Below are 27,692 nucleotides of genomic sequence, written 5' to 3' on the forward strand. Positions count from 1 at the left end.
TGATTTCTGTTATGAAAAGCACCATGCAAATCCTATAGTGCTGTATAAATAAATGTTAACAACAACAACAACAACAACAACAACAACAACAGGCCCTCTATTCTGGTAGTCAAGGTCTGCTGTCTCAGCCCAGGATTTTCTCTGCCCCGTCCCAGATTCATCCCTTTTCACTTGCTGCCCCTCACTCCTGGAATCTCCTTCCGCCACGGGCTGCACGGGTCATCACTTCTTTAACTAGTTTCAAAACTGAGTTGAAGATCATCCTGTTCAGAGAAGCTTTCCCAGGCATTGCATGACTATTATTTGCTATTTGATGTTTTTAATTTGTAACCAGTTTTATTGAACCCTTTCCTGTATAGTTATGTATTATTTATATGTATTATGCTATTATTTCTTAGATTATACGCCATGGGCAGGTTTACTCTCGTCTATCTTATTGTTTGTATGTATAGCACTGTTCAAATCTACAGCGCTATATAAATAAAGCATAACAACAACAACAACAACAACAACAACATTTTGTCATTGGGCTGGGGTAATATGGCAAAAACATATATATCTATGAGAATACCATGGCAAGCCCTGCAAGACTATGACACAATATCATGTGACTAAAAAAAAAAAGCAGAATAAAGTGAGGGAAAATAGCAAGTATCCCAGGAAGAAGAAAAAATGTGTGGTTTCCTTAAGAGATACAGGTGAAATAGTTAATTTTATCTCAAAAATATTCTAGTTTTAACTTTCTTTGTCCTATTTGATTTTGATTTTTTTTTTTATTTTTTGGTCACACTACATGTGTTAATCAGTTCATCTGTGCTAGGAGTTTGGTACGATTACCTAGCTACTGGTTCTTAATGCTGACAGTTAAGGTAATGATCCATGTTTGTATTTTACATTGTAATTCCCTCTCACCCCACTGATTACATCCTCCCACCCAAACTGCCAATTCAGGCAAGACTTCAGGCAGTTGATGAAATGGCTTGCAGCTCACAATCTGGGAAACCCAGTTTAAGCAGAGTGAGGCAACTGTCTCAGGCAGCAGGGAGTCAGGAATAATGAAATGTGATGCTTAGTGACCACAGTGAAAGGGTCTTGCTGCTGCTGTGTCAATTCACTGCTTTCCAAAAAACTTCACATTGCTATGATGTCTGCCCACCACTCCTTTATGTCACGCCTTCCATCTCCTAGTTGTTCCTGAAAGCAGGGGCATCATAGATGTGTGTGTGTGTGTGTGTACACAGGGGTGCACATTTCACTGGGTGACACCTCAGACTGGGGTGAACACCTGGTAGGGCAATCACTCTTGTTCATCAGAAAACTCTTGTGGCTGCCTCTCTAGCTAGCCATCCATCGACTGTGACCTCTGGTGGGTGTGGGGTGCTGCTGCTACCCAGCAGCTACTTCCAGATCTGGTAGGGCTGCTGGGTGAGTAGGAAAAAAAACTGCTGGGTGGAGGTATCAGCCCATCCCTACCAGTAGCCACTGGTGGGAAGGGCCTGTCTTCCAGGTCTGACAGGCTTACTGGCCAGGTGGTAAAATGAATCACCTCTCATTCCCACTCACCCAGCAGCACCACCAGACTTGGAAAAAGCTGCCAGGTGGCAGCAGCACCCCACCCACACTGCAGCAGAGGCAGCCTGGCTTGAAGAAGGTATTATCAGGAAGTCTGGAGGTGATAGAATGGGGTACCACACTTGGGTGGCACCAACTGTAGTAATGCCACTGCCTGAACGCTATGAAGTCTTACTCCTTGCCACCCTACCTGATGACCCTCCAATCAGCACCTGGCCCTCCCTCTCCATCCCACTTGTTCCACCTGTGCAGTGGTTGCTGCTGTTGCTACAACCCTTCCTTGTTCCTGCCTGCTGCCCTTTTCCATCTCCTGCTCATTTGCACAGCCTCAAAAAGGAGTCTGTTTAAACTGACTCCTGGCTAGCAGCTTGGAAGCATAGGTGGCGGCCCGCTTTGGGAGCGAGCCATGAGGTCACTGCAGTCCTGGTGCAATCAAGGCTGGAGTGGCCAGAGGGCACTCTTTCCAAGCTATGTGCTTTGGCCCTTAGTCTAAGATGCTTTTAACTTAGTAGGTAAGTCATATCTTTGAATAAAGGGTCTGTGCCACACATGCTTCTCAGATATAGGTTGGGATATAAATAGTTTACTAAACAAACAAGTAAATAATAAATGTCATATATCTAAGACAAGAAAATGTGAAATTAGTCTTTCCAAACTGACTTCATTTCTTTATTATTTAAAATTCTAGTTATCAGCAATCTAAGATCCAAAGTAAGCATTTACCTTACTTCAATAAGCTTCTGTAGATGCTGATTGATGTATAGATGATATATATCTATCATCTCTTTATCTATCAACTATATATCATATTTTCTAGCTTTTTCTCATTGCCTTCTTTCCACCTGCTCTCAACCTGGTTCTTTTCTCTTGATATCTGAGCAGTAAAATCTTTACTTTCTGGAATCCCAGTAAAGATTACAAAGTCGGTGGCAGCAAATAAAGCAGAGTCCATGGCATCCTGAATTCTTATTCATTTCTATGTCTTGCTCTTGCTATTTTTCTGCTATTTTCTGGTACCTTGTAAGAATTCACCTCTATTCTTTGCAAACACACTAAGCCTAAGTTGAAGCATTTTTCCTGGGAGAGGATCAGTTCACACTTCAGTGATACTGTGATACTTCACTCATTAGTTAATCCAGGTTGTGTATTCCTTATCTGAAAATCTGAAATCTGAAATATTCCAAAATCTGAAATGGGTGGCTGAGATTGCTTTCTGATGGTTTAATGTGCACAAACTTTTTTCCATGTACAAATATATTAAAATATCATACAATATCACCTTAAGTGTATAAGTATAAGTTGTATACGAAACGTAAATGAATTTTATGTTACATGGGTCCAGTGACATAGCCAAGGGGGGGATCCGTGGGGTCTGGATCCCCCTTCTGTTAATTCATATTAATACAATGAATGATGCGCACACCCGTGGCATTCCTGCACTACCACACCACCGCTCCACCACACCCAAGCCCCCCCTTCCCAAAATCCTGGCTACATCCCTGATGGGTTCTATCTCCAAGATGTCTCATTAAATATATGCAAATATTCAAAAAAAATTTGAAATCCAAAATAGTTCGGTTCCCAAGCATTTCAGATAAGGGATACTCAACCTGTACTTAAATACTGTAGCAAGTTCTTTCTTGAAAAATAATGAGGTTTGTAGCCTACTTTAATTTCTAGAAGAGTTAGGGATTTACTTTTTGAAAGAAAGAAAGAAAGAAAGAAAGAAAGAAAGAAAGAAAGAAAATAATCTGTGCCACCTAATGATCCAAATAGATACCAGATACAATGCCTCATCTCAATATGATCCAGCTATTCCAGTCATATGGCAACCTTTCCACAGGCTCCTAACTTGCAAACAGACATACAGAGTCATATATTACATGTCCATACCTGTAATTACCAAGGTAAACGCCATCTGGATTAAGCATAGGCGCAATCTTGAAGACCAAATGATCTCTTAGCACTTTGGCAATTGGATGCGGGCTCACAAGAAAATCAATGATACCTAGAGGAAATAGAGAGAAAATGATAAATGTCACTTACTATGAAACAGAAAAATCACAGTATATTTTACAAAATATATTTATGTCCAGAATACAGCTAATAATTTACTGTTTACTGAACTGCAGAAAAGTGAAAGTCAAATTAAACAAGAACATAATCTTCATATACCATAATGTTTATACAGTGCTACTGGTATGAAGTCCTGAGTAACTGATCCATTTGAAATCTGTAATTTCCTCATTAAATGACACATTTGATTTTAATTCAAGGCCAAACTTCCTTATTACATTTGTAAAATAAGGAATTGTGAGGGATTTCCTCTCCAACCGGTTCTGCAGTTCCAAATCCCTGAGCTTCAGTCACTCACCTTGCCCCTCAAGATCCCTCCCTAGATTGGATACTTGGGCCTCAAGGTGATCCATGTATAGACCAATGGATGTGTTATTCAGTGTTTTTGCTGTGATAAGCATGATGAGACTCTTTATCAAAACTTAACATGAACAGCCAGACACAGTTGTAAATAATAACAACAACAAGTGGAAGTTTATTGACACAAAATTAAATCACACACTAACACCCGAACTATGTAATTATTCACAGCTAACCTAAATCCTGTTCAATTCCTCGCCCCCAGCTGACTTTCTATCTTTGTTACAGCTTTTCCTTATCTCTATGCTATCTTTCCCCTATCTCTTTGGAATCTTTTCCCCTATCTCTATGCCACCCCCACCCCTACCCCCCCACATCTGTCCTGTTTATGTAACCTTTATTTCCTGAGCTGGCACCAACCAGGCTGGCACCAACTAGGCTTGCTCAGCTCCATCACAATAATATGGAGGGAGGTTGTGAAGGACTTAAAACCAGCCCATACTTTATTTTTTTTTTCAATGTCCTCAAATCTTTTTTAAATTTCCTGTTCCATTTCCAAAATTGATTGGTGTGGACTGACTAGATGTCTGGGAGAACCTTCTTTCTCTCCTTCTTTTATAATATAGTCAACATTTGGTGTAAAACTAATATACACTCTATGAAAAAACATTAAGAAGTCATTTGGCAGAGCTGCAGCACATGGCAATGAAAAACTGTCCAGTTTTGACATAGCAAGTGCAAGTATTTAACACAACAAATTTAAGGTAAAATATAAATGGAAACCATTTCTGAGGACCCTCTGTCAGGTAAGGCTAATACAATGGATGCACCACTTCACAGGGACTCATACACCATTTCTATGCTTCCTTCTGTTCTAAGAGCTGGATATACTTCTGCGGTATTTCAACTGTATTTTCCAAATTTTGGTCCCATTTTATTCTCAGAACAATATTGGCTTTACTTCACAGCTCTTTCAGAAAGTAAATTATAATTCACACACAGGTGTGTCCTTTCTTGGGTGAGTCTGTTCTTGAGGTTACGCTATGTCATCATCCTTAGAACATCTCCAGTGGGCACAAACTTTGTGGTTGCTGGATATATTAGTTTTCATTACTAGAACCTTGAGTTAACCCGGTGCAACTTAGTTGGGGAAAAGCTACACCATTGTTGGGGTAGGGTTTTGTTTTGTATTTAAATACCAATAGCTAGGAGAGCTCAAACGTGGTCAGAGAAAGCTTGGAGGAGGAATTTGTCTCTCCCTGCCCTTCACATGCTGCAGTCTTCTGAAACTGGCATTTCATTTGATAGAAAATCTCCCACTGGCAGGAGTACAAACAGGATTGTAGTGTAGCCATCGTTCAGGTTGCATCTTTTCCCCCCTCTGTCCTCCATTTCAAGAGTCTAATTTGTGTTGTTGAGAGATAAACAGCAGCTTGCTTTTCTACTGCAAATAGGCCAGAGATCTACCATTGATTACAAACTGCCTACTACCCATGCTTGTAATATATTATTTCTATAAGTATGTAAAAGCAGATCTACTGAAATCAATAGGACTTAAGTTAGTCATGAATTCCAAACCAGTACATTTCTCCCTTTAAGGACTAACAAATGCTGAGAAAATACTAAGCTTTAAACAAGCGGGGGAGGATGCTTAGAAGTCGGGGGAATAGACTTTTTTTTTCTAAAGGAAATACAGGTTAAAAACCCCTCACCACAATGTGGTACCTCAACTGAATCTAATCTTAAAATGTTTACAGCAAAAGTCAAAGGCAAATATCAGCCTTAAAGCCAAGAGAAGAAAATCTCTATTGATCATCGTAACAAAGATGCAAATGAAATCTGCCTTATGTATGTATTCATATCCTACCATAAAATCATGATGAGGACTCAGCCAATCAATAAAATTACCTCAAAGCTTTTGTTCAGATGAAAATGATGGTCTCTAGATCAATAAGGATTGAAATAAAAATGCACTGGAGTTTTTAAAAGCCAAGAGAACTTGCTCCTTATGTTAATAAATCAATGCAACCCCAAATTTACATCTTCTACATTCAGCAAAAGACATATCTTATATTTCCTTAGACCAAGGTTAAGAACCTGGCAGAAACCAAATCAATTTAATATAATTTACTTGAAGGAAGAGGCTGGATACAACAGATGCCTTAATTTATTTGTTGGTCTTTGTATTAAAATAACAGTTTACTGGTAAACAGGAAGACTAATGATGCCAGTCACCCTGTTAGTGGCACATAATTGCTTAATTTGTCCACTAATTGACCTATGCTACTCTTGAGGCATTGGACCGTGTTGCAGTGTTGGAAGAAAACAAGACCACTATAATGTTACCTCTGAGAATGACTTCTGGAAATGGAACTACTTGTTGCAAAATATTTTCTCTTCACAGATGAGCAGATTAATTGGCCTGCCAATTAGTATGCTATTAAAGAAAATAACTGTTTTCCCATAGATTTGTTTGGATTTTGGAACCATTACTTTGCTTTGGATCAAACAGAGCAATCCAAATCTAATCAACCAAGTCAAACATGAACTATAAATAACTTCTTTTGAGGGATCAAGAAATGAAAAAGATGTTTCCATTAGTAAAGATAAGTGGCTTGAAACCAGGATTTAGTTCTGGATGTGGACACACTGGTAGTTAGCCTTGTCATGTCAGCAGGTTGGAGCAACCTATTTCTATGGAAGGAGACATGAATGGAGGAATAGATGGAGGCAGGAATTGGTATGTAAATGGGGGGCGGGAGAGAGAAGGCGCCATTAGGACTTTGCTTCAAGCAGCAAAATGTCTCAGTGCCAGTAGGGCACTGATACATATACAAAACATTGGCGCTTTACAGACTGCCCAAAAGGGTGGTCTGAAAAGCACCTTCATTTGCTGCATGGAGGAGCCTCAGTGGCCAAACCGCACAGCAAAAAAGAAACTGCAAAATGCAGCTTCTTCTTGCAGCGCGCTAATGACGCCACAAGGCGCCAATGGCGCACTCGCGATGTCATTAGCGCAGCGTGATGTGCAGATGCTAAGCATCCGCTACATCAAGATGGCGGTGTCCATGTAGAACGGGCGCTGCCATTTTGTATGCACCGAGCGTGTACTAGGGTTAGGGGCATCCGGAAAGGACGCCCCTTTCTAACCCTAGTACGTGCTCAGCACATACTAGGGTGCCCATTTGTAATGGGCCATCGATATCTCTAAAAGCCTCCCCACTTATTTCCAAAGAAAATTGATTATACATATCAGGACATTCCTTTCTGAGCACAAACACCCCTCCTTTATATTTCATATATAAATGTTTTAAGCCAGAACTCTGTTTTTAAGATTATCTTTGGTGTTTTCTCTCCCCCACCCCAATTTTTTAATTGTTTTGACGTTGAAGTTACCTTGGGAGCTTTTTCTGGTCAAAAAGGTGATTCAGAAAATATTTTGTATATTAAAAAATATATAATTATATATAATTTTATAAATAGATAAACAGGACTGAATGAAAATCTGCACATATGCAAATTAACTTTGTGCACATGTAAAAATATAGATCAGGTACAAACCCCCCCCCCCAGTCCACTAAGGGGCTCTTCAGATCAGCCATTAAGGCCAGGCAGAGTCGGGGCGTCACACCCACAAGATGAATGCCCTGACTTCGCCCCAGGACACCATGACGCCACGTGCTGCTCCACACGGTGCATGGAACCATGGCACTCCTCTGGCGCTGTGTCCATACGATGCAGCATTGAAGGAGCACCATATAGCCGCGGTGGCGCAGCTATCACACCCTGGAAAGGCTGGGTTGGGGCCATGGCGTGTGGTTGCTATGGCCCAATCTGGCTAGGAAAGGGGTACAGCCCCTAAGTCTTTTTTCATTGGAGGATTTTAGAGCGATTTTACAACAAACCAATGGAAATTAAAAAAAAAGTTATGCCTTACCTTCTTAAGTTTGAATCATGCAGGATCTATTATGGACAATCACTATCTTTTTCATTCATTACTTTTATATACAGAACAATGTGTCAGTTACTTTTCAAGAGGATGAAAAATTACCATTGGTAAGAGAGCCACCATAGTGTAGTGTTTTGAGTTTTGGACTATGCCTCTGAAGAACAGGGTTCAAATCCCTGCTCAGCCACAGAAAGCCACTGAATGGCCTTGGGCAAGTCATACTTTTTCAGTCTCAAAGCCTCTGAACAAATCACCTCTGAAAAAATCTTGCAAAGAAACCCCCATGGTAGGTTTGCTTTAGAGTCACTAAGGCGCACAACAAACAAGCAACTACTAAATTAAAATCTGTCTCCTCTTATCAGAAGAGACCCATAGAAAATGGAAAATATGATGGATAGCCTGCTATCTGTTCACTTTTTTGCTTGGACCCTCCCAGGAATCTAACATTCTCCTACAGCATCCTGGCAATGAAAGAAAATTGAAGATTTAAAAATTAATACTCCACAGAGTCATTTTATTGGCACCTCTACATCACATCACACTCAAGCCTAGTCAGATCTGTTCCTTAAGAAATGTTTGAAAGCAGAAACAGCATATTGGCTAGGCTTGAACAAGTGGTCAAGTCTGTGCCCCATTATTTTCTCATAGGAGCCCTAAATGTTGTTCACATTATGCAGTGGCTTGCACAATCTGTACAATTCTGCAGGTTTTAGTTGCTGCTCCCTCCGCTAAAAAAGATAGGAAACCACTGGGGCCTATTCTAGGTTAGAAATGGTAACACAATTGATAGTGGATTGTTTGTCCATATCACATCATTTCTATTCAATATCTTTGTTATTTTGTTTATTTAGTTCATCGTACTACAGCTGAAAGGTGTTGTTTGCTAAAAGAAATACATATAAAAAACTATTTCATTCAAAGTAACATAAAAGAGATGTTTCAAGTTAATTCAAATTATCTCTCAAAAGCTGATCAAAATCCTTCCTCAAATAGTTTACCAATGCGCTTATGTAATATGTAGTATGCATTGTTTCATGTATTTGTGTTAGCTGTTACATTATTTGTATCTCCTTGCTCTGAAGGGAGTAATATCTTCTTGGTCAGCTGTAGATCATATAATTGATTAGTTGAGATTGTTTTAATTAGTTTTTAGTTATTTATTTAATATTTTAAACTGTTTTTACCAATATGGCATTGTCACAGGGACCCAAAAGAACTTAGACATGATAAATGCCTTGAATTAGTGAATGGAAGAGTGGATGATAGATAGATAGATAGATAGATAGATAGATAGATAGATAGATAGATAGACAGACTTAGGAATTAAGAGTAATGACAACAATTAATATTCAGTGTTAAAGATTCTTTTTGAGGAGAGCAGGAATCAGTATAACCATGAAAAGGTTTACCTCTAGCTTAACTGTCGGGAGTATCAAAGGTTTCTACACTGAAGCCAAATATATAGATAATTCCAGTATTAAGTGCATTTTTCTACAGAATACATATTTTCTACTACAACTAAATAATGGGCTGTCCACTGAAATTACTTAACAGAGCACTTTCCTGAAGTATTTCTGATACTCATTCTAAACAAATGTTGATAAATGAGCCATGTTGGGTTGTATAATGGATATCGACAAGATCAAGCATTATGCTGTCATGGGAATTTTCTCTAGAAAGGATGATTACCTAAAATAATCCATAATGGATGTTATTGCAGATGCTGACATGGCTTATTTGTCCAGTGTGTTTGCGGGGTGGGGAAAGCATGCTGTCAATTTTATTTTTAAAAGTAGAATTATAAATACAAAGGGCAGGTGAGAACTTTTAGAAGAAGGAGGCAAGGAAGGAGCCAACCTAACTGTCAGCTGCAGCAAGGAGAAAAGAAAGGTGCCAGTGATAGGAGATTCATTACCCAGGGATATAAAGGAAACCACCCACCAGCTGGACAAAATGGATCAGGAAGTATGCTGTATTCATGGTGCACATACCCAAGATGCCACTGGCAAGTTACCAAGTTCATCAAGAACAAGAAGCAGTACTCCTTTCTTTTGATTCATATGGGCACCACAAAACTGCAAAAAAAGTTTGAGCGGGTCACCTTGGACTCTAAAGCCCTGGGCAGGAAGGTGATGAGTTTAGACATTCATGTGGTATTCTTGCAAACTTTACCTGTGAAAAATAGAGGACCACAGGGACAGGAAGATACTACAGGTGAATATCTGGCTATGCAGATGGTGTGTATGGGAGAGGTTTGGCTTCTGGGACCGTTGTCTTCATTTAGACTGGCTGCAGATGGACTACCTCTCATGAAGACTGGGGAGAATGCCTTTAGAAACAGCATGGTACATCTGATCAAGAAGGTTTTAAATTAAGTCCTGGGGGTAGGGTTGGAGATGATAGCTTAAACATCTATCCAAAAGTAAGCTCTAAACATGGTAATGTGAACTGTAGAGAAGCTGAGAAAGAGAATGGGAGCCACAGTAAAACTCACAGTAGAATAAAACACGAGAACAAACAATGCTTTAGAAATCTGTATACTAATCTACAGAGTTTGGGAAGCGAACAAGATTCCTAGTGCAGGAAGGAAAAAAATGATTTTATAGAATTCAGAGACATAAACATGTTAGTCTGGAATATCAATATGCAGAGGAATTTCTAAAAACATATGGCAAGTGGTTTTGCAAGTATAGTCCAAAATACACTGCAGAAATAATTGAGTTTGAAACCACTTTAACTGCCTTGGTTCAGTACTAGGGAATCCTGGAAATTGTAGTTTATTGTGGCTCCAGAGCTCTCTGACAGAGATGGCTAAATGTCTCACAAAACTACAGTTCCCAGAATTCTCTAGCATTGAGCCAGGGCAGTTAAAGCAGTGTCATACATGTCTACTGAGCAAGGCCACATTAAAGTGATTTTGTCCTCCCAAAGCCTCCCTTTGTGCACAAGGGTAAACTATTATGTGAGTTCTGGTACTAAGATTAAATAGTACAGGAGACAGCAACACAAAAATCTTTTTGCCCCTGCAACTTCAGTGAGAATAACAGTAACCTGCATGTATTTTTCCTTGGTTACACAAGGAACACAGAAAATGTTGATGAGAACAAAAACACTGCGAGATTCATGAAGTGGCTAGGGAAAAAGAGGACCAAGTGACACCTTTTGCCTTCAACACTAAGCGGGTTTGTGAGGGGTCTGGAGCAATTCCTTCAAATGAATCACTGATCATCTGGCCCTGTTACTGAGTATGAAACACTTTCTTATATGCCTTCATTTTTGTGCAAATTGTTATCCCTAGACCATAAAAATTTAAATCAATGTATTGAACACTTTGTACTGTTACAAACATTAATTAAGTGCAACTAGGAGAAACTGATGAAACTAGTTAGGGAGCATTGACCTAGGATTCAGGGAATGCCTTGGATCCCAATCTGGAAGAAAGGTAGGGTATAAAAGAAAGGTAGGCTGCAGCCCTTCCTGGAACCAGGGGACTGGAACCTAGAAACGGTAGTACATGCATTGGTAACCTCTCAACTTGACTTCTGCAATGCACTCTACATGGGGCTACCCTTATACCTAGTTCAGAAACTTCAAATGGTTCAAAATATGGCAGCCAGATTGTTCGCTGGGAAACCTAGAGGTGACCACATAACATCTATATTAAAATCGCTTCATTGCCAATCAGTTTCCAGGTGTAGTACAAGGTGTTGGTAATAATCTTTAAAGACTCTGGGATGAGTCTACTGCAGCCAAGGAAGACCATGTTGGCTGTGGTTACACAGAGGACCTTCTCAGCTGCCAATCCTAAACTATGGAATGACCTGCTGGAGGAGATCCACCATATTACCATTCTTGATGCCTTTAAGGCCATCAAGATAGATCTCCTCCGGCAGGCCTTCCCTGACTGATCCTCCTGCTCACTGATATAGACCACCCTCTGGTTGCCCCAAATCCCCCCCCCCCCCATGCCTGCCTATTTTAAAATTTTAATGCTGTTTATTTTATTTTTATTTTATTTATTTTAAAGGTTTAATTAATTTAAATTATAATTTGATTATTGTATTTTAGTTAAGGGAAAGGGAGGGAATTTTAGTCTGTATGTGTTATGTATTTTTATGTAATTTTGTAAACCGCCTTCATCTTTTAGATAGGCGGTATATAAATAAAAATTTATTTTTATTATTATTATTATTATTATTATTATTATTATAAATTATGATGATGATTTTCCTGACATTTATTTTTAGCACATATTTCTATAAAGGGGTTGATATGTTTGTAATGAAGTCTTTGCTGTTTGCCCTCAAGTCAGCTCCAACTTATGGCCACCCTATAATACAAGCATTTTTCATAAGAAGGAAAGAGGGTGGTATTATTATTTAACTTTATTTATGAAGTGCTGTAAATTTATACAGCACTGTTCATACTGGGTATACAAAAATGAAAACAAAAGTTAAAAAACTGCCTAAGGTTTTGGCAGCCCAAAAATGTTTGGAGACCACTGCATTACACCATGCTGGCTGTCAAAGAGACTTGTTCCTAGTTTACTGAAGTTAAGCCTCCTTCATTCTGTTTTTAATTACTCTATTATTATTATTATTATTATTATTATTATTATTATTATTATTATTTTAAAAAAGTAAATACTTCATTCTCTTTTCCAAAGGAAGCCAAAATTTTGTTGTTAAGTGCCTTCAAGTCAACTTCAGCCTATGGGGACTTTATTCATAACAGCAGTGCAGTTGAGGATAGCATGACCTGGAGGTCTTTCATTCATATCTCTAAGGCCCTCTCCAGACGGGCTCTTTGCGGCGCGTCCAAAATGTGCTAGGGTTGCCTCGGGGTGGTGCGTGCACACAGCCCGCAACCCTGGCATGTCATGCACTCGCCGCTGTTACACAGTGTCTTAGACACGGTGCGCATAACCATTACATTGCAGCTGTGCAGCTTCCATATGGAGTTGCGCAGCTGCAATGTATTTGCACCATCTTTGAGTTCCCTTTCTGCTGCGCGGCTGTGCCACGCAATTTGTACACTGCAGCACACCTGTGCAGCACGGAGAGGCGCCAAGGCGCCGAGGTCTGTACCCCGCCTAAGTCACCCTATTCTCAATCCTCCAGCTCAGCTCTTGAGATTCATTGCCATGGCTTCTCTGATTGAATCTATCCATCTGGAATGTGGTTTTCCTCTTTTCCTATTTCCCCAATTTAACCAAGCATTATAGTCTTTTCTAGTGGGTCCTGAACATCAATGGGTTTGTACAACATCCAGTAACTGCTTTCCCAAGCAGCATGTATATCTCATCACCCCGCTTTGTGAAATGAAAGGAGCGGGAAAGCAAGGACATGCATTCCTTCCTAAGCTAAGTCACAGAAATATTCTAATTGAAAATGATGTTGAACTTCAATGTAATTTGTCTTTCTTGTGGTTTTGTTATTCTGAAATTCTTTTGTGGTTTGGGTCTTTTCCATGCTGTTTTTTGCTACACACACTGACTGGTTTGGTGTTTGGTGTTACTTGTTTTGTTTTTCTTTTAAAAATATAGATTTTAACATAGAATTTTATTTTAAAGTTTTTATTTTCTATAGTACTGTATATTGAATCCCTTTTTTGATCTCCCCATCAAATATTGATAAACATAGCTTCAAATATGTGTACTGGCCTTAAAAATCACAATATCAGATACTAAATTAAACTCATGACAGGATTCTATCCTTGCTCCCTTTTGGTGCCTTTAAACTAGTGCCGTTATAGTCCCTCTTCTTGAGGACAGGACTTGAATGAATCTTTCATATCAATTCCAAAGACAAAATGTAGGGACAAAAACTCTATTAAGCACACCACAAGTTCAGTATCTTTAAAGAGTTTTAATTTCTTTGCAAGAGGAAACCAGCTGGATAAGATAATTACAAATGACAGGATGGATGGTAGTCAATCAAGGTCATATCAGACAGCATAGACAGGTGCATATGCTTCCTGATATGCATCTACTCATGACTTAATTTCAACTTAATGATGGAAAACCACAAGAAAAGAACACATAAATGGACTGACTGGACCAATCAAAAGCCTTCTTGCTACATGTGGAGTAATATATCTCTAACTAAAAGTCTGCATTTTTTTTAAAAAAAAAATCCCATCACTTTAATTTTCATGTATATAAACTTTGTTAAAATGTTTCCCTAAAATTTTGTTGTTACATCATCATCATCATCATCATCATCCAAACTCAACAAAAACAAAATATAAAAGCATTCTTGATAAATTCATATGAATAGCAGCTGCACATTTACAACCTATTTGAGAATTTATAAGTCAGACACATGTCTGAATAAAAGGTTATTTTTCTGCCAATGGAAAGATAATTTAGGAAAGCCAGTGTAGCCTCCTATATCAGGCATTTCCAACGCCTGGAAGCAGCCAGTAAGAAGGTCATATCTCATGTCCCTACCAAACACGCATTTAATGAAGCTCAATCTGTTTTCCAGGCATTGTTGATGGGCAACTTCAAAGCAAACTGTGATGTTCCTTCTTATGTTCTTTATCTTTCAACCCTTTCAACAGAGGACACCCTGAAACAGGGCTGACGCCTATGAATGAGGACATGTATACATAGTAGTTTTGTGATGACTTAACTGAAAGAGTAAATCACATTTTATATCTCTTATGTTGAATACAACAGGATAAACATTTTGTGATGAACTGTGCATCATCATACAGAATTTCAAACTCCATGTATGTTTATTATGCACCCATATCAGTAGGAAAAGCACACAGCCATATTCAGAACAGCCTCTGAACAAATCACTCAACTGATTTCACTCTGTACACAGTATTCTGGGGCAAGACAAATGTCCTGAATCATGTCTAAATAAAGGGGAAATCCTTGGTTTAAAAAAATTGCGTTTCTCACTTTTCTTCATCTTTAAATACCTGATCAATTAAACATTATTATCTTGGAAAGGGAAGGGGGCATTGTGTGTCACTAAGAATTTACTGAATGCCTTATGCAGCTGAGTCAGGTATGTGAAACTCAGCTGAACATAATAGGCTTCAAGATGCATAAGGCTGAAGACTTATTTGGAAATATGCCTCATGAAGTTCAATGTTCTTTCAAGGAAGCCAGCACTGGTTTGAACTGCATGCTCATATGTGATTATGGTCAGCAATTTCTGATAGTATAGACATTGTAAAAGTAAGCAAGGCTAAAATCCTGGGCTAAAATCCTGATGTTAGTCTATTCAATTAATGGGATTTACCAATATATTGACCAAAGAATTGATTAAATAAGTCTACTTTAGATGGGAATGACCACCAGAATTCATGCCCTGGTTAATCAGTTACTAGATAATGCTAAACGTAAGTTGGATATATGATCAGCATTCCATGGGTGAATGGGCTCTGCTTACTTAATAATAATAATAATAATAATAATAATAATAATAATAAATTAATTTGTATTTGTAGGATAATTTAAGTTTCCTAAGTCTTTAGCTTTTCGTAAGTTTTCTTGTCAAAGTCAAACCTGTCAGGGTCTAGTTTTAAATTAGCAGAGTAGAGGAAACGTGCCTTTGTCTAACTATGAGCCAAAACAGACCAGCTCGAAATGCTGGCTTCCTGGCAACTGGGGGCAGCACAATGCATGCCCTGATGCCACCCGGAAGCCACCTGACTGCCCATGTGGGACAGCTTCACAGCACTCCAGCAGCACAGTGTTTACACATTGCATGCCGCAGGACCGCCACAAAGCCACAGCGGGGAGAGAAAAGTTTGCTTTTTGCCAGCTCAAAAAGGAGCGGCATTTTGCTGCTTCTTTTTGGGCCAGCAAAAAGCCAAATTGGGGTTGTGGTATGCAGTTGCTGCAGCTGCAGCCCCAGCCCAGCTCTCTCAGGGGCGGCTTCAAACCGCCCCTTCGGGGTGATCTGTTTTGCTCTTATGCTTCCCTAAGAACTGAAACTGTCTCAAATAACAACACAATAGCTTGTAGTTCAAACAAAAGTTTACTAATGGATTTAATCTATATATACATAGATAGTATATCCTAATCTAGCTAGTTAATAGTTCAGATAAAAAAAACTTTATCTCACAATCTTTTCAATGAAAGTTGAGAGAAGAAGAAGATGGAAAACATGCAGTTCAGATGAAATCTTTAGAGAGAAAATGTAAGTCCCAAAGGGGGAGTGACCTAAGTCACATGGTTAGTTTGAATGGGAAAGAGAGAGAGAGGAGATAATGCATGCAGGAAATCTCCATCTATCTAAGGAGGGGGAAAGAGAATACAAAAATCTTGCAACAATCCCCCTATTCTCTTGGACTGAGGTCAAGGATCTTCATCCCTTCACATAGTCTCTGGAACCAATTTCTTGGTAGAGGCTTGGTAAGGATATCTCCAATCATCACTTCAATGTTGCAGTCTTCTAGATGGACATATCTCATGCACCTTGTGGAAGGCATTTGCAATATCAGGTCTGGTGAAATTGGATATGTATAGGAGTTTTCTAACTGCAGTCCTATATTTGTCTCAGTTCTTCAAAGGTTCATTTTTCATAGTATCTATTAAGAATCCAGTTTGTATTGGAGTTGTCATAGCATCTGCATCTTTCAGATCAAGACAGTCAAGAAGATCCATTCTCTTCTGCTTTTGATTAAGGAAGAAACTTTCATGCTTGCTCCTTTCTATTTGCACTCCAAGATAGTGTGAGATGTCTCCCAAATTCTTGATATCAATCTCTTCCTTGAGATTCTGAATTACTTCTTCACTTTCTGCTTCGTCCTCATTGCACAGGATCAGATCATCAATATAACTTGTGATATAAGTCCATTTATTATTTCTGACTCTCTTGTACACACATTTGTCAACAGTGGCTATGGTAGGATCAGCTAGTTCAGAAGCCCATGCTTTCCCAGATCAAGTTTTATTGCACTGTATATTGCAGACACAGTTCTGCAACCTGATATTGGAAGTCTGCATTTCTCCAGCCCCACCTCCCCCCTTCACCATGCTCCTAGTGCTGATGCTGCTTAAAAAAAGCCCTTCCAACTAATCAAGAGAAAAAAGAGGGAATCTAAAAGCAAAAAAAAAAAAAAAATCCTTTTGTAAAAAGGAGCTTCATTTTCAGATGCTTTTTGAAATGAGTTGTTGTTGCAGTGTACCTTCAAGTCTTTTTTTTTTTAATTTATGGTGACCCTAAAGCAAACCTATTAACAGGGGTTTCTTGGCAAGATTTGTTCAAGGCCTTTGCCTTCCTCTGAGACTGAGAGAGTGTATCTTGCCCATGGTCACCAAGTGGTTTTCAATGGCTTCAGCAAGGAAATTCTGATCTCCAAATTCTGGTCTCCAGAATTTATTTATTTTACTTATTTCATTTTTTTAAATTTTTCATCTCCCAAAAATTTGTCTCCCCTAGGCCCAACTTTACTACATCATGCTGGTTCTCAGTTGTTAGCTGAAGTATACCTGTAATTTGCAGAAGAAAACAATTTCTCCTTTAATTGTCCAGACTTTTAAAATTTCCCCATGTCTTTTCTGACAGCAGGAAGAGAAAAGGTATGAAATTAACCTCTCCCTTGGCTCACAGATACCTAAGGAAAAATGTATTTTCATGCACTTCTTCTAGTTAATGCGCTACAGGAATGGCAGCACTAGGAAATGAATTACCTGTGTGAGCTCCTATTTTAGCTAAGCTGAAGAAACTATTTGTATCAAGAGATGAAAGCAGAGCCACTTGCTTGACTTTATGATGTCCACTGGGGGAAAGAGACCTGATTGATTTAGCAGAATGCTAAGCTTTATTACAGCAGATTTGTTTTTTTATTTACCATATCTGAATTCTCTGCATTTCCTGTGAAACTAAGGGGCTCCCTGAAGTACAGGATTAAAAGCAAAGGAAATCTCAAATAATGGGATAAAATGACTGTGTAGAAAATAAGTGACTGAATTAGATTATGGTGGATGGAAGAGAGTGGGGTTTAGTTCCAAAGGCAAAGTATTTGGGGAAAATTTGCTACTATACTAAAATTATCTCAAATAACCACTTTCCATATTTTACAATATTTTACCACATCAAAAATAACCCAGCTATCTAATTTAGAAACATAAGAGTGAAATATCCACTGTCGAAGAAACAGTAGTAGAAAGGGATTAGTTTCAAGTCCTGTGGAAATTTGGACGATCAGAATAGTTCTGCCAGTTATTCAATAACCAAGCTTCTGTTGTCACTCCTAACTCTTGACTCCTTTTAAAGCCAACAAGGAGTGGTGGCTGGTTGAAAATATGGAGTGCATCTACACTGTAGAAATAACGCAGTTTGACACCACTTAAACTAGGTAGGCAGGCAGGTATTGCACACCCTACAATGATTCACAGATGAAAACCGGGACATAAGTGGCCATGGAACATCAGAGTCTGGTAAAACAGCAAAAGTTATTAAAGAGGAAGAAATTATAAGCTAGGAGAGGCTGCAGCAGTTTGCTTTTGCCCGAGGTTACTTGGAAAATTCCCCTCTCCTCTTCTCTCCCCCTTCTAAATTCAAACTTCAGTTGATCCTCCCCTTACACAGGGGATCCATTCCGGACCCTGCTGCGTAAGGGAAATACCGCATAAACTCAAGCCCCATTAGAAACAATGGGGCTCATTCCCACAGCACGCGCCTGGCACTCACCCCATTGTTTCTTCCGGGCCGTGAAAGAAGCCCTTCTGCCGTGACTTCCAACGTATGCTGGAAGCCGCATATAGCATGCCCGTGTATGACATGGGCGCACTGTACAGGATTGTCTGAATGGGCCAAAGGACCTGTTTTCCCCCTGGCTTTGTGTTGTCCAGTTCAGACAACATAGTCCAAAATCCCAAGCCATAATCAAGCTTGATCCTGTCAGACTAGACACAGATCTGGTGGATGCAGCCTCAGTCTCATGGTAAACAGCCTTTGATCCCTGGTTTGCCATGGAGTTTCCTGGAAACTCTGCAACAAACCCCAGTTGTTTATATGGTCCCCCATTCTCCTTACCTCCCCATGCTGTCCTTAATTCTGAGTAGCATGGATGCAAACAGGTGCCGTGTTTCTGCATCAGAGGTGGCGAAGTGGGGCTCCTCAGTACCAGCAAAAGTGCACCAAGGTAAGAAGTGTGTGCTAGTAGCAGGTCCCAGGTCAGTATGGCAATGGGTGTATAAATACCTGCTCATCCCCATGCCAACCCGGAAACCAATTCGGGTGCCATAATAGCACACTGTTGGCTCATCTCCTCAGCCCTTACTTTTGCACTTTGAACTCAGTTTGCAGCAACTGAAGTAATTTGAGGACAAAAGAAAAAATGGGAGGAGGAGTAAGAAACCAAGACATTTTAAAAGCAGTTGAAAAGGGCAACATTACTATAAGAGAGCCCACCTGCACCCTTCAGAACATAAGGATGAAGGTAGTCAATACAGGGGAAGATAGTCTCTCAAACAACCTGTCATGTAGAAAGCCATATAAGCCAGAAGTAACACCTAGTGCTAATGGTGTTGGGGGGTGGGATTTAGGGTTTATAGTTCATTTTTGCAAGAATATGCCTAAAAACATCGAGACTTTTCATAAATGGGATAGTAAATACTGGAAATTTTTAAAATTCAAACAGGGGAAAAAGTGGAAGTAACAGATTTGTACACTCCCTAGACCCAACCTTACTGAGACTAAATGGTATTTGAAGGGCAGGAATTCCACAGTATTAACACAACTTGGAAAATCACTAGGAAGCTGTATTTTGGGGATGAAATGTATGACAGTCATGTGCAAGAGGGTAGTTTTGTTGTCTGCTTGTAAGATTTATTTTATTGGGACAACTTTGAAAATGAAATTGCCAAAAAGAGCAAAAGGAGAGCAACTTCAAACTATAAAAACGGATGAAGTATCATATTAGATTTAGACTGTGCACTTGTGATTTTATGCAATGGGCTAAAAATATCTCCTGACTTTGCTTCCTGCTTGCTCATTTGTCAGGGTGTTCAGTTATCTGCCAAGGTTCCCTAGAAACATGGTGGTATGTACCTTTATCACTCATTTTGTTGCACACCATCAAATCATAGCCTCAGGCCCTATTTTGATGCAATGTATGTAGACTTTTAGTAAGAAATTGCTCCTGCTGTAAGGAAAGCTCATGGCTTGAGCAATGATAAGATTATTAGCAACAAACCCAGTAAGAAGTAGTACTCATACAGAGCTTGTAAGAACTATGGTTAAGATGGCCTGGCAGAAGACTGCCTATACTAGGCCATCTACAGCAAAGGGCTGATACATTATTTTCTTTCAGTAACCCCTGCCCAGAGAACAGAAGCTGAAATGAAATTTATGCTTGCCTCAAATTACCCTCTGCACCTCAAGAAAATCCCCCCCCCAAACCAGCTCCTCATCTCCCAAATTGTAGAATTCTCTACTTGCGGAGGGTAGACTAGTTCCCTCCCTGTTTTTTTTTTCTGCCACTAAAGAACTTTTTAATTCAAGCAGGACTTTATCAACAAATTTCACGTGGAACAGGAAAGCCTTTGAACAGGATGGATGCTGTATTTTTCTGTGTTTTTTTCTCTGTTTTAAAATGTTATGATTAACATGATTTACACATTAGATATTCTATCTTGGTCACTCTGGCAAATGCAATATTTTGAAGTGATTTTTAAAAATAATAATGATCCTCAATACTGACTTTCAAAATGGATGTGAAAAAGCCCCTCTTCAAATTGTAGACTATCGTAAGGACCGCACTTCCCCACTTACTCTGCCTTACAAATTTAATTTGTCCCAGGTTTATTGCTACCAATGAATGTTAGGAGAGCATTTCCAGTAATTGCTACTGATGGGAAGGTCTTATATGTACCCAGTGAGGACCATCATTCCTTCCCTCATCAGTTAATGCTAGATTATGATCATGAGTTTTAAAAAAAGGCAGCACTGAAGGTTGTTTGGAAGCTTTAAGTGGTGCAAGACAGTACAGGCTGTCTCCTAGTCACATTGGTGGATTTCTGGGTGCAGAACCCAGAAACCTACACCTGACTGCACCCTGTTGCCTTCTGAGCAGAGTGTAAGGTACTGATTGAGATCTGTAAGATCAACAATGATTTTAGCTCAATACAAGGCATTTTACTGTCCTATATTTTGGTGTGGACTTCAGGACTGATTCTTTTAACACTGACATCCATATGCAAGATTGAGAGGTTTTGATGGTTTTCCCTGCATCATTGAGTTGCACAGCTGGGGAAAAATTACTGGTTTGGATTATAACTTCCGGAATCCCCTAACTTTTCAACCATTTTTTTTTTAAAAAAAAAGAACTAGTCAAGATTAACTTTTTAAAGTGAGTATCAGAAATTCATGGTGTTGCAATAAATCAACAAGTCTCTCTCTCTCTCTCTCTCTCTCACACACACACACACACACACACACACACACACAATCCCTCCCTGCTGTTGGTTCAAAGAGTGGGTCTAACAATAGATTTGAATGGGTGCATTCGTGTACACACACACACACACACAAATGATAAGGAAATGCCCCAACACTTGAGAATAGATCACCCTTGCAGCTAATTCAACATACTTATGAACTAAATGTTTTTAGGAGACATAAAGAAAATTATCTGCCAGAGTTTAATTTATGCTACAGGAACAGCCTGTAAAATGATAGCTTGAAAGAATGTGTCAGACCCGTCAGTAAGAGGAAATATCTGAGAGATTGTGCAGCTGCTCTCTTGTTGCCCCAGGGGTTCATAAATTCGCTTGCTTATCTGGGACGGAGTTGGTGGTTTTGTTGCTTGGGCTTTTGTTTCCTTTAATTTTCCTAACATAAAGTGAAGTAGTCAGAAAGTGTCTCCACCTCCATGAAATCTGTAGCCTCCTGTTCACCATGGTAGCTTATTTTTCCCCTCCCCTCTATGATACATACAAAAGAGGGATCCCATGAGGACTATGCAGGAACTACACGATATAGGTTTTCTTAATGAATTGGTTTGGATTTATCTGAATCACCTTAAAGACATTCTGAAAGAGAATGGCAAGCCTGTTCATTATTATTCAGAGTTAGTCCCTCTTGTGACTTTGTGTGATTCAGACAGCAGTAAATTTTTTGCTGGATTATGGTGCTCATTTTAAGAGAATTAGCTAGTGTTAAATGCTGCAAAATGTTAACTCCATAGAAATGAATAAGAATATGGAATGGGTTCTGCTTTTGTGATGTTGAGTATGAAGGGGTCATAACCTTGAGAAAACTGATAGCGGCATTTTGAGGGTGACATATACGTTCTGAGTGAAAGGAGGATAGTTAAATTGACACAATTATGGACAGAATTAATGTAAGCACTATAGCTGACCTCACAATGTGTGGCCTCCTTTACCCAAGCACTGACCTCAGAACAATTATTTAAAAGTCAACTATTGTGCAGAGAATACTGACAACAACCTCTAGGCTTTATGTGTGAAACAAATGCTTCCCCTATAGCTCTGTCAGCACACTTTGGTGTATAACAGTTTTCAACTCCTTTCATGCTAATTCTTTCTTACAAAACAATGTGCCATACTGAGTAACTCAGTGTAGATGATGATATGACCTACTGATAAAATTGAGGAAGTTCACTAAATCAGTTTTAACATCTAGTTACATTCCACTGACTTTCTTTCTGCGGTACTCTTTTCTTTCACTGTTCTTCTTTGAAAACTGTTCACAAAGTATATCAAGGAAAAAAAAGTTCTGATATCCACTCTCAGTTGGATATTATCTTGATTGTTATTGTTTCCAGTTTTCTTGGGAACTTTACATAGTTGACTTGTAGGGATTGCAGCATTTTGATGTGGCAGGGGGTTGGTGAAATGAGGCCTGATACTCACATAACTGTCCCTTGCTTTACTTGGCTAATTAAAGCAACTGGTCCATTGGAGGCGAGATGTAGCCAATGTATCCTTGAAAGAGGATATGGTTCCTGCCACCATGAGCCCATTATTTGGTTCTTGTAAAAACAACAAGGCTGTCTTTGGATCTAATTACTGGCAAGTTTCCAGTGTCCCAATTTGGGACAAGGTGTGTCCAAGTGTAATGGCAACTAAGGTCCCATTGATACCAGATCCATATCAATCTGGCTTTCATCCCAGTTTTGGAATCTAGACTGTTTTACTTGCTCTGATAGACAGCACATCCTAAAATATACTGTAGGTAAAAGCAGAGACAAGAGAACAGAAATCTGTTACATTTCTCTCAATATACAATGCTAAATTCTCATCTCATTGAAGACAAGAGGGAAAGAAATAAGGTAATATGTTTGGCCAATAGTCTATTAGGTGAATAATTCTATGAAACTCCAATTCGAAAAAGCAAGTTGGAAGTTCCAATAAGAGAAAGTGGGAAGAATAAATCACCTGAAACAAATGATGTTCCAACTGACAGAATCAACCCTAGTGTTAATCAATATATGCCAACAAATATGGAAAACAAATCAGTGGCCAACAGACCGGAAATGATCAAGATACATCCCCATCCACACAGATTGTATTTTATGACCTTACTTGTTTAACTTATATGCTGAAAATATCATACAAACAGCAGATTTAGACTCAGAAGAGGGAGGAGTAAAGATAGAGGGATGTAACACCTACCATCTAAGGTATGTGGATGACACCATATTACTAAAAGAAAGCATCACAGACTTGGAACAATTATTAAGGAAAGTCAAAGAAGAAATTGCAAATACAGGCTTACTACTGAACATAAAGAAAACAAAAATAATGACCACAGAAGATCTACATACAATAAATCTAGACAATGAAGAAATATTTAAAGAGTTCCCGTACTTTGGACCAAATATTGATCAAAATAAAGACTCCAGCCAAGAAATCAGAAGACTAGGAATCAAAGGGCAGCTATGAAAGAACTAGACAAGATCATGAAGTGCAAATATATAAAACTGAACACTAACATTAGGATTGTCCATGCCATTGTATTTACCATCACTACGTATGGGTTTGGGAGCTGGATAATGAAGAAAGCTGTTAGAAAGAAAATGAATTCATTTGAAATATGGTGCTGGAGAAGAGTTCTGCAAATACCATGAGCAGCTAAAAAGACAAACAAACATGGTCCTAGAATGAATAAAGTCTGAACTCTCCCTAAAAGCCAAGATGACTAAATTGAGACTGTCATTCTTCAGCCGCATCATGAGAATGCATGACTCACTAGAAAAGTAAATAATGTTTGGAAAGGTGGAAGGCAGGAAAAACACATACCAGATGGATAAGCTTAATCAAAGAAGAAATTGCCCTGAGTCTGCAGGACATGAGAGGAATTCTTGAAGATAGAGTGTCTTGCAGGTGTCTCATTCACAGGGTTACCATGAGTCAAGATTGACTTGAAGGCAGTTAACAACAACACATACACACACACACAATATGTGTGTGTGTGTGTTACAATTTAAAGATATAGCCTTGTTAGTCTGGATCAGTATACAAAGGGATCTTGTAGCACTTTCGAGACTAACTAAGAGAAAGAAGTTGGAAGCCTAAGCTTTTGTAGACTTAAGTCTACTTCCTCAGATGTAATATGAAGAAGTAGACTTAAGTCCACAAAAGCTTAGGCTGCTAATTTCTTTCTCTCTCTTGCTCTCAAAGATGAGACAAGATCCCTTTGTCTATTTATATGCCGAAATTGTCCAATAAAGTTTGAGACTGAACATCAAGTAATCAAGGAAAGTTAAGATAGCTCATGCTTCTTTGGGATGGATCATGAATACTCCATAGACAAAAGAGAAAGAGAAGTGATTTATTTAACAAAAAGATAAACCCCCTTGAGAAAACCTATGTCCACAGAATACTGCATGCATCAGAAATCCCTTCACCTGAATTTGAGATGAAAGTCATACATGGAGATTGTTCTGGCTGCTACTGCGGAGAGGGTTTGCTGGTTGCCATATCAACTGGACTTCTTCACAGAAAAGGTTTGCTTTTTCCCATCTAAGATACATATTAGAATAAAGCACTACTGCCATGCAGCTATGCCCCTTAGCAGCAGGGTTGAGTTTGTTCTTTTATTTACATGTTACAGCTCTGCGTTTCATAGAAATGAGGACTTGCTCGCCCATTTCTGAGGGCTGCCAGATAACAAATATATTATGCTGCAGGCTATATATAGCAAATTAATTTTTACTGAAGAAACAATGTGCTGTTGCAGGTCATAAAACTCATTATAATAACCAATAGAGCAAAAAGATTTTAGACTACAGTGGAACATGTTGTGAATTTTATGTAGCAACTAGGTCTACTAGGTTTTTTTTAATACCATTTCTGCCATGAAAGGTTGTCTAGGACATGGATACTGCAAGTGGTATTTAGCTGAGACAGTTCCAAATAATTCTCTCTCATCCCACTTTACCAGCTGTTTTTCAAATGTCCCAATTTCTCTCTCCTCTTCCCACTCCCCCATGCCACCCCCTGTTCTCAGATTTTGTCAATCATTGCAGACTGAGTTCAAAATGAAAACGTAGGCTGCACTCAGTTCAATACAGAAAGCTGAAAGGAAAAGGTGGAATCTTGCCCCTACCAGTGTGTGTATGTGCCCTCAAGTCATCTGTTGACTTTGGCAACTCTATCAATTTTTCATAGGGTTTTCTTAGGCAAGGAGTACAGAGGTGCTTTTGCCAGTTCATTCCTCTAAAATATAGCCTATAGCACTTATATTCATCAGCAGACTCCCATATGAGTTATTTATCTATCCATCCATCTTTTAATAATATTGATATTAATTCTTTTTTTAATTTTTCTAAATTAATGTTTTAGTTGGATCTTTTTAAAATTATTATCAGCCACCTTAGATCCCATTGGGGGAAATGAGAAATATAAGTGCAATCAATCCTTATTTATGCCCCACCTTTTCACCAGAGGTGAAACTCAAGATGGCTGATATACCCATGTAAATGGGCAAATGGTTCATTTAAACATATAAAGCAACAATCAAAAAATTAACTGACACTAAACTATTCCTATTTAAACTATAACATACCAATATTTTATTTTTTTTATTAAAAGAAATACATTTTTCCTCATCAACACAAGGCACAAATTGCTTCTCCTGAAAGCTTCCAGGAGCAGCAATTTAATAATAATAATATAATAATAATAATATTTATTTATATACCGCCCTGTGGCAAACCAATCCGGGCGGTTGACAACAGTAAAATATAAATTTCTGAAAAGTTAAAGTGACTTGACAGTTTAACTTAAGAAAAATGCCAATTTTTCAAATCTTCTCTTTTTTCATTTTGTGTTCTTGGCACTTTTGTCCAAAGAGTCATGAGGCAGACGATTCCCCCCTCCTCCCCAAATATGCCACATTTTGTGTTTTAGCATCCCATCTATCTGGGCCTTCAGGAGGGAATAAATGGGTATAAAATGTCTGAGTTGGAAAAAAGCACGAAAGGAAAGTAAGAGAAAAGAGAGCATAAAAGGAGGTTGAACTGGATGGCTGTTGTGGTCTCTTCCAACTCTATAATTCTATGATTCGGAGTGAGAAAACAGATCTAGTAAAGGGTGGAATAGTTTAAAATACTAAGGACATGATTCGTGTCACACTGAATCCTTGGTGAATGTACAGGCTTCCTGCAAGGCTGCTGCCATTCATGTTAAGAGAGTTCTTTTGCAGTCTATAAATGAAGACATCACACACAGACATAGACTCCCCAAAAGAAAATGTTTTCAGCCGCTGGGTCATAGTCACACATGAATGCCTGTTTCTCACCGCACTGTGTGTGTAGAGATCTGGGGAGAACAGAAAGCAAGTGGAGGGCAATTTAGAAAGAAAAGAACTGAAGCCAAATAAAAATAAAAATCAATTCAACTGAACGGTGCCAGAGCAGGCAAAGAATAAAGGGTCAAGAGACAAAGCAGGAAAATATAGACTAGTAAGATTAATATCAGTTGTGGGGGGAAACTAGAAAACTATTGAAGGAGAATGAAAAAAAAATCCGAAAATAACAAGTGCCTGACACTAAAATCATTAACCACTTTGCTGTGCTATATGGAACTATTAACTGTGTTAAATTTGGGAGTGAAATTATTATTAGAGTATGATTTTGCAATGACAAGTTTTGAAGTTGTGCCTCAGTTGGAATGCATTTCAGGAGGTTCTTGAGAGGGCACCAAGAGGGCAGCATGATTGGTGCAAGCTTGAGCTGTAGTGTTGTTTGCCTCTGAGTCATTTGTGACTTATGGCAATTTCCATAGGGTTTTCTTAGCAAGATTTTTTTCAGAAGGGGGTTACCATTGCCATCCTTTGAGGCTGAGAAATTGTGATTTAATAAATAATAACACTTTTATTTGTATCCTGCTTTTCTGCTTCAGGGCAATCAAAGCGGCTTACATGTTAAAACAGCACCAGTATACAGTACACGATACATATACAGTGGACCCTTGTTATACGCTGGGGTTTGGTTCCAAGATCCCCCATGTATAACAAAATCTGTAGATGCTCAAGTCCCCTTAAATAAAATGACATAGCAAAATGGTGTCCCTTATAAAAAATGGAAAATCAAGGTTTGATATTTGAAATTTATACTTTTTTTGAACATTTTCAAACCGTAGATGCTTGAATCCATGTATAAAAATCCTTGTATAAGAAGGGCTGACTGTACAATACTTTATTATTAACTTTATTATGGCCAATTGGCCAGCACGACTGTACAATACAATATCTACCCCCCCTTAAAAAAAAGAATTAAACATAATACAATTAAAATTGATCTGTTAAAATAGAGTATTGTCAACAGTACAATAATCCAATGGGCAAAGTGGTGA

At 38.8% G+C, this 27,692-nt stretch overlaps 1 protein-coding gene across 1 annotated transcript in view; it reads right to left on the reverse strand.

Moving 5' to 3' along the window:
• The window catches only part of LOC149316264 (BEN domain-containing protein 5-like), a 1,092,722-nt gene that overhangs the window by 234,385 nt on the left and 830,645 nt on the right, over nt 1-27,692 (reverse strand). Inside the window, exon 8 of the mRNA XM_089515099.1 lies at nt 3,466-3,580. Coding sequence (XP_089371225.1) covers nt 3,466-3,580 — 115 coding nt within the window. The remainder of the gene's footprint in view (nt 1-3,465; nt 3,581-27,692) is intronic.

Source organism: Sceloporus occidentalis, unplaced genomic scaffold (genome assembly GCF_023333645.1).
Source record: "Sceloporus occidentalis isolate IW3139 unplaced genomic scaffold, rSceOcc1.0.p SCAF_3, whole genome shotgun sequence".
Lineage (NCBI taxonomy): Eukaryota > Metazoa > Chordata > Lepidosauria > Squamata > Phrynosomatidae > Sceloporus > Sceloporus occidentalis.